General features: G+C 40.5%; 1 protein-coding gene across 1 annotated transcript in view; it reads right to left on the bottom strand.

The window, feature by feature from the left end:
* pkd1a (polycystic kidney disease 1a) overlaps positions 1 to 8,192 on the bottom strand; it is a gene marked incomplete at its 5' end in the record, with an annotated part of 95,184 nt that extends 86,992 nt beyond the window's left edge. Inside the window, 5 exon segments of the mRNA XM_014028559.1 lie at positions 737 to 1,105; positions 1,207 to 1,469; positions 4,062 to 4,212; positions 4,299 to 4,420; positions 8,005 to 8,192. Of these exon segments, the coding sequence (XP_013884013.1) occupies positions 737 to 1,105; positions 1,207 to 1,469; positions 4,062 to 4,212; positions 4,299 to 4,420; positions 8,005 to 8,192 (1,093 nt within the window).
* Between the last annotated feature and the right edge of the window lie 491 nt (positions 8,193 to 8,683).

The raw sequence follows: 8,683 nt of genomic DNA, 5'->3' as shown, positions 1-8,683 counted from the left end.
GAACAAAAGTAAGAGAAATGTAGGATAAGAATACAAACATGTTCTTGCATGAGGCCCAATGACTAAATGTAAATTCTAATATATATTTGTCAAAATACGTTGTACAATTGCCTTATTAGCAAACTTTTCTCACACAGATAAAAACAAACAAAAAGAAGAAACAAACCAACCAGATACTTCTCACAATTTTACAGAATCTGAAAAATTGACGTCTGCTGAGTTGGTGCCAGACACCATCACAGAATAGTCAATAATGAATAAAAAGTCATATTATTATAAATATTCTGAAATATTTGAAATGTTATTTTATATCTGATAAAGTAAAACTAGTCCCTTGAAGAAAAGCTCTAGACCAGTGTTTCCCAAAGTTGGGGTCGGGACCCACAGTGTGGTCCCGAAACATCAAGGTGGGGTCCTGAAAAGATTTTCTGGATTAATTACACTAAAAAATGACAACTAACAACAATTTTTTGCCTTTGTTGTTACAAAAAAATACTAAAATGGACAAAAAGAGAGTAATAATAATTGTTACTATGCTCTTGTTTATTTGACGTGAAAACAATGCTTATCAACCAACAACAGCTGGGGACACAGGTCTGCTGCTGGTATTTTGTGGGTCAAAAGCTGAAAAGTTTGGGAACCACTGCTCTGGACTATGGGCTCTGCATTCCTCAGCTCCAGCATGTAAGAGCTGCCAGATGCATGCTGGGAAATGACATGAAAACTGATGACTTACCAGCAGGCTGTAGAGTCCAGGCTGAGGTAAACCAGCTGACAGATGTGATCCCTGCAGCTGAGTCTTATTGTGACCCACATAAAGCACTCTGATGGGGCAGAATTCCTCCTCCAGCCAGTTTCCCTCCCTGTTCTCCACACGAGTCTCCGTGTCCAGCTCCGGTTCGGGCATGAGGTCGGCTGGAAAATCTGCAGACTGTCTGGTGCTGTTGACCCAAAACCACTCAGACAGGTTCAGGGCTAAAACAGGCTGTCGCCACAAAGACTGAGGAGAAGACCGACACTGAAGTAGAGAGGACGGGCCAGCATCATGCTGCAGGGCGATTACATCTCCACGTGAAATCAGGAGGTCCTCTAGCTGGTCTTGTATCTGGAAGAAAATAAAAGTCCAAACAGTTGAAGTTACAGACAATTATTAGGTAGACGGATAAAAAGCAGGTAATCACTAAAGACAGAAGTAAACCATCTCACCTGAATGTGTGCCGCTGGCCCTGCTGGGAGAGTGAAGACCACCTCGTTCTGCAGGAAGTATTGTGGCCTCCGTGTCCCAGGTGGAAGGTAGTGGCCATGGGTGCAGTTAGGACAGGAGGACGGCTGACAGGGACCGGACAGGGGCAGGCACCGGCGCTGGAAAGGACACCACTGCTCCAATGGAGGGCAGGAGGAAGGATTGCTGCTTTTTGTGTCATTAGTGACACAAAGAGCAACTGGAGAACACACTGGACCTCCACAACCTGAAACATTAGATGCATTTTGTTAACTGTAATATAAAAGAAATCATAGTGAAGGAAAATAAGATTGTGAAAACCGAACACATCCACTGGACATAGGATTTAATTTTAATTTTTTTTACTTAAAGAAAAAAAAGAAAAAGAACTTTGGTATAATTATCAAATTTCTTATTAAAAGTGATTAAAAAAATCTCCAATTGAAGGCAAAGTGTGTGCACCTGAAAGGATTGACGTGTGTATTTCTGCAGTTTGTGATGTTTGTAATATACTGTAGTTAAGAGGAGGTGGCTGGGTATTATGCAAAAGTGACTTTTTTGAGCTTCATATCATGTTATAATATCGCTCTTTCATCAAAAACACACCCAGAGTGTTGCTTTGATTCATTCAGCATGTTTGAGAAATCCTTGAATCTCCAGTGGTAGCCATGTGAAGCTGCCTAAACACTTGCTGGTACAAAGCACCGCCTGTTTGTACAAAGCTCCTCCCTAGAGTTCAGTCTACAGCCGAGCTCCGCCCCACAGAGCACCCCTACCCCAAGCTTTGTTGTGAAGATGTGTTTAAGTGGGAGCGTCTGAAATGGTAGAAGGTTCTTAAAGAGACCAAGGCCAAATTCAAGGTGTGTTTTGATATGACGCAAAGTCAAATTAAGTTTTGAAATATATACAGCCTTTTTAGAACAACTAATATAACATAGTTAATTTATTGTGGTAGAGAATTGAACTGTGTGCCTGGAAAATACACAATACCTCCTTTTAATGAGCTGCACTGATCTCAAGTTAAAAATAAAAATGTTTTTTGTGCTTTTCCTGCCAGCTCACCAAACCCGCTACTACATCCATCAAACCCAAAGGTTTATCTCTGTGCTGTTAGTGAAAGGCATGAAGGAGTCTCCAAAATGACTCAACCTTTTAGTGGGGGGTTCTCAGTTTCCTTGAGACAAGCAGTCCAACTGCTTGAGTTTTGAACATGTTCAAATTTGTGCAACGACTTTGAACTCAGACGATGAAGGAAACTACAAACTGACTCGAGCTCTCGTTTATCAGAAAACATGCCCAAGTCTAAAGGCCATGCAGGCAATAAATAATAATGTTCAAGAAACTGGTTTGAAGAAGCGTGTACAGAAAATGGATGGATGGTTTAAATATGTCTGTCTTCATTTCTAAAGTGTACTTCAGCAGATTAAACCCTAAATGTGGACACAGCTGCCAATGTGGACACGCAATGAGCTGAGGTGTGTATGACGTGGGTGGAGATAAACGACAAAATAAAGTGCATGGCTAACAAGACAGTTTGGAAAACCATGCACATAAAAATAAACCATACATTTTATTTTATTTTAACTGACCGTTCTAAATGTGGTTGCATGTCTTGCTGCTCACTTGGTTGAAACACTCTGGATTCAGTGAGACTGCAACAGAAAATATGCATATTTTCTTGCAACTTTGAGTCCACTTTAACCATCGGAGCTTGTGCTGAACATGACGTCCCAGTGGCTTTCAGCTTTTAAACCCCAAAACACATAACGGCAAAAACTGGATCACCCTAAAGATCCAGTCCACCAGGCACAGAATAATGTTTGGTATGCTGTTAAGTGCCAGGAGGATTGTGACCAGTTATACATCAGGGAAACAAAGCAAACACTGTTCAAAAGGATGACCCAACACAGAAGAGCTACATCATCAGACCAGGACTCTGCAGTTTACACTCATCTACAGGCCAGGACTCTGCAGTTTACACTCATCTGCAGCCCAGAAGTCACCCTTTCAGGGATGAAGATGTTCTCATCTTTAGTAAAGGAAGCCATTTTAGTGAAGAGAAACCGTCTGTTGTTAAACAGGAGTGGAGGCCTTCGTGTCCACATATCCCCGTCTTACAATTCTGTTACTGCGAGTATGACTCAGCCTTCTGTGAACCATAAGCAGCCATCAGGGCAACAATCAGCCGTTAGGCTGATGGGGCTCTTTGCATGTGAACAACCAGTTTCATTGGTAAACTAGTTGATTTATTATGTGATGGTTGTGCTTATAAGGCGAGCTCTTGAGGAAGAGCCCAAATATTTTAATGAAGAAGAACCTGTCCAGAGGACCTTTCTGCCTAAATTGCTGAGATGCATCAGGGCAATAAAGCAACATCCCTTCAAGCATATTGCTGTGTTTTTAAATTACCTCTTGAGATCTCTGGCTCTCTAAAAGTGTGGATGCAGCATTCACACTGCTTCTTTTAGCTTTAAACTAGTGTTCTGGTTCCATTAGCTTTTACAACTCAGCTACAGCTTCTTTAGTCCTTTTCAGTACTCAATATTCTCAGCATTTTCACAGAAAATACAATTCTCCTGTACCTCTACAGACCTCTGCACACATTTGTTTTGAGTCTGCTGACTGTGGATGACGAGAGGAAGCAGCTATATGAGACATGTTCCCCTGTCTAACCTCTTCAGACAAGGGGGGAGGGGTGTGTTCAGGGTGAGGGTGTAATTGAAGGTGTGGGCTCAGGTGGCTTATTTGGAAGTTTTTAACACCTGCTGGTAAACGCTCCAGACATTTGTGCACATCTTTACTTTTTCCGCACATCAGTGTGTTCTTGCAGGTGACTCACTGGGCAACAGGAGGTGATGGCCTGGATAACGGCAGCGGGGTCTATAGGTCTGGAACCTGATGTGGACTTGTGAGCTGAGATCTTGAGTGATAAACTCCAGGGAGGACAGACGACCTTCCTGAACAAAGCTCATTGCAGGAAACATCAACATCTGTGAGGAAAACAAACAAGTAAATCATTTTATAAAAGGATGGAAAACTGTCAGATGAGGGAATAAACCCTGAAAATCCACATTACCTCGATGCCTCTGCTGGGTGGCTGTGGAGCAGTGAGTGAGGTGGATAAAACCTGATGTAGAGTATTATGGGATGGAAACACAGGAACGCCGATCATGTAGACCCCTGCATCTGGAACTCGCACTGAAGGAACCAAAAAATTGTTACAGTACATAAAAATCTAAAAGACGCTCTGTCATAATAAATTTGATATAACACAGAAACAAATGAATGTATTTCAGTCTTCAGCTTTCATCAGCGAATCCCACGGGCTAACAAGTCAGGTTTTAATGAGTCCGGACCATATCAGTTCAGATCCTGCATTTCTGGTCTAGCACTCATTAGGAGTTGTTGTTGCAATAAAGAAGAGCAAACAGAGCAATTTAAAAAGGAGAGAGCTATTAAGTCGTGTTTGCAAGGTTTTTTTTTCTAGTTGTATGCACACACAACACCGCAAAGCAGACACAACAAAATTTAAAACAAATAAATGAGATTGACATAATTTGAACATCCATCTTCTATATATAAATACAAAACCTAAAATTAACTTTTTTCTATTCTTAGTTTATTTCTTTTTTTTTATTACTTTTGATAAGGATATGTCTTTTAAAGGCACAGTGTGTAGGATTTTGTCAATTCTTTTAGCCGAAATTGAGATAATCACTAATGACAATAATAAAAAACATGTCTAATCATTGCAGACAAAGACCTTGTTTTATTATTTTTACCTTATAAAAAGCTGTTTATATCTCCATGGTCGCGGGTCGCCACTACAGGCAGTCGCCATCTTGTCTACGAAGGCTCATGAAGGACAAACTGCGGTGGCGGCGTCAAAAACGGTTTTAGTTGTAATACTATAAATGTAATATTTGTTGTCTGTCGTTGTAGCGGGGATAATTTTACTTATTGAAGCTCATAATCTTACCACTTGAAACATCACTAGCCCTGAAGCTGCTGGTAGACATCGYGGTTGGAATTATCAAAGGTTTTTGACACCTGAGAGACACCGTAGCAACACCTTTGCGTTTGGAAGCGGGGGGTGGGGGTGGGGGGAGGACCAGGGAGGATGATTCAACCATTAGATGTCGCTGAAAACAACAAATCCTACACACTGTGCCTTTAACCCCACAGTAATAATGTTACTGGGAACTCTTTCTTCCACCTGAGTTATATTACTAAAAAAGATACTCTTGTCCCAAACTCATGAAAAAAAACATGTCATATGCATTTAGCACTACTAGGAGGAACAATTGTTATTCTTTATAAATAGGTAACCAAAAAACGCTAAAACGTTTTTAGTTTATCCAAATCACTGATTTAAATAATGAAATAAAACATATTTCTCCAGTTTTAGCTTCTCTCCACCGGCTCCCTGTCAAATTCAGAATAGAATTTAAAATATTACTCCTAACATACAAAGCTCTCAACAACCAATCTCCATCTGATATTAATTCATTAATTTATTTACTGTTATTTAACCAGGCAAGTCCCGTTGAGTTCTCAGATCTTTTTTTCGAGGGAGGCCTGGAGGTAACCTATTGTACATGTTTTTGGGGGGTGGGGGAAACCAGAGCACCCAGAGAAAACCCACACAAGCACAAGGAGAACATGCAAACTCCGCACAGAAAGACCCTAGGTCCGAACTGGGGATCAAAGCCAAAAGAAAAATATTATTGTTTCATATTTTCCTAACAGAGCACTTCACTCTCAGACTGCAGGTTTACTTGTGGTTCCTGGAGTTTCTAAAAGTAGAATGGGAGGCAGAGCTTTCAGTTATCAAGCTCCTCTCTTGTAGAACCAACTTCCAGTTTCTGTCCGTGAGGCTGACACTCTGTCTACTTTTAAGATCTTTTATTTTTATTTTTAATTTTAATTTTATTTATTTATTTTTTTGTGTTTAGTGCCCTGAGAGGACATTTGCTGGGATTGGGAATGTATAAATAAACTGAACTGAACTGAAATGTAATATCAATATGTGGTTCCTTTGGCTGCTCCCCTCTGCAGGGGTTGTCCCAGTGAGCAAACTCACATGAAGGACTTGGAAATAGTTTTATGCTGGATGCCCTCCCTGAAACCAACCTGGGCTCAAACCTGCAGCCTCGGGATTATAAAACAGTCGTATTTGTTAAAAGCTTTATTATAACAAGTTTTAACAACACATACAACATTTTGTAAAACTGTTTTCACTATTTTTTGCCCAAAATCATTTTATGTGAAAACAATACTCCATTATATTGGAGTTTAATGGAAACAAATAAAAGATACATTTCTACTTACAATGATGAAAACCAATAAATAACATCTGAAAAAAAAAGTTAAGTAGGTCCTCTGGACGGGTTCTTCTTTAATGAAACGTTTCGTCTCTCCTCTAAGAGACTTCTTCAGTCTGAGGTGTTTCAGGTGAACTCAGCCTATAAGCACTGCCTCCACATGGTGGAAAAACAAGTTTAAAGATGGCAACCAAATCAGTTGTTCACATGCAAAAGAGGACCCTCAGCCTAACAATAGATCATTAGTGCTCTAATTGTTTCTATTGTTCATAGAGGATCATGTCATCACCATCATTGGGCCCTGATTATTACCTATTGCTCACAAGGTGCTGAGTCATACTTGCAATATTATTGACAGGCCCCCATCATTAAATAGAGGTGGAGGTCTCGTGTCCAGTTGACCTTCAATTACGATGTTGTTATTGCAAGTATAACTCAACACCCTGTGAACAATAGGTGATAATCAGGGGCTCCAACCATAGTCAGGTGATGGTGCACAAGATCCTCTATGAACAACAGAGATAATTAGAGCACAATCTGTTGTTAAGTGTGCAGTATGCTGCAGCCGAACTGTGGAAATTGTGCTGAACTGGCACAGTTTCATGACAAAAATTGCGTAATTCTGTTCGTATTGTCGACATTTCGGCACCTACTTGTCGCAACCCGCCAGTCAAACCTTTTACCCCCCACTCCACGTAAGAACTTATTGTGTGATTGGTCAGAAGTTTGTAGGAGTGTTTGTTCATGCTGAAAGCATGTGCACACTGCATTTTGCTTCAACAGTTCACTTAAAAAGCAGACATTTATAAAGAAAATCAAACAGTCAAAAACTCATGAATGGAGATAAAACAGATGTTGTACACTGAGAAATCTGACTGATAAAATCTGTGGAGCTTTAACCGTGACAGATTTGTGGATAAATAACTTTGGGTGACGAGTCTCTGACTTTTTTCCCCACATTGTAGACTCCAGCAGGAAGAAAACCCATGCAGTGATGTATACCGCAGTGGGAGGGGTTTCCCAGGAGCTCGGCACAGGCTAGCTGCCGGGCGGCCTCTTTAGGCTGAGGGTCCTCTTCTGCACGAGGACAACTGATTTGATTGTCATCATTAAACCTTTTTTGTCCACCATGTGGAGGCAGTGCTTATAAAGCTGAGTTCACATGAAACTCCTCAGACTGAAGGTCTGCTGGAGGAGAGACGAAACGTTTCGTTAAAGAACTCCTCCAGGGTACATAATTAATTTTTTCTCTACATGGATTACTGAGATGCATCAGGACAACATCTGAAAAATCCTCTCATAATGACCAATCAGGATCAGTGCAGTTTCATCTTCTATTTTTCTGTGATTTAACCTGATATTGGGAGCTACAACCTAATTTACTGCAGAAATAGAACTTGACTTTTGCATTTAATCTTTATCTTACATAATATGTGTAGTGGTGGTCTGTAAAGGTACCTTGAGAGATGTACTGGCAGAGGTAGACCCGTTTAGCGTCACACAGGAATGAAGTGGTCTGACCATCTTGATGACACGGGTTTCCAGGAGAGGTCGCAGAGCGAGGTCGCAGTATGTCCTCTCCGTTTACCCACCGCAGTTTACCTGGAGAGTTGACATCACTGAAGCCCAGCCATACACGGCGCTCCCTGGTGCAGAAAAGAACAAATTCAAACAACTTGAAATTGTGTTTTTTTTGTTTGTTTTTCGTCAATATTATCACACTGTCAAAGAAAGGACAAATACAAAAGCTTTTCTGCAGAAGATTCAAACTTTAATGAGTATCGATTGCCAGAAGTCACACCAAAAACTGCTTGTTACGTTTCAGCTTGCAGTCAACTAAAATCAGTGATTTCAGGAAGAAAGTGTGAAAAGAGGCTTTGGTTGAAGTCAAGGGAGATGGAGCAGATGGAGAGTCAAACATTTAATGTGATCTCAAGATTATGTGAAGTCATTTTCGCCCTTAAACAGCTAATGAGCTTCACAAATTTCTTACTTTTACTTTCTCTGATGTAGCAGAGGTATGAAAGACGAGAGTGTCCATTTTAAAGGGATCCACGATTAGTTGTGACATTAGACTTTATTTAATAAACATATACTTTAACAGTAAAATTAAGACTAAAAATACTGTAGGATGTTC

Source organism: Austrofundulus limnaeus, unplaced genomic scaffold (assembly GCF_001266775.1).
Source record: "Austrofundulus limnaeus strain Quisiro unplaced genomic scaffold, Austrofundulus_limnaeus-1.0 Scaffold779, whole genome shotgun sequence".
Classification (NCBI taxonomy): Eukaryota; Metazoa; Chordata; class Actinopteri; order Cyprinodontiformes; family Rivulidae; genus Austrofundulus; species Austrofundulus limnaeus.
This window is presented reverse-complemented; position numbering and strand designations above follow the sequence as displayed.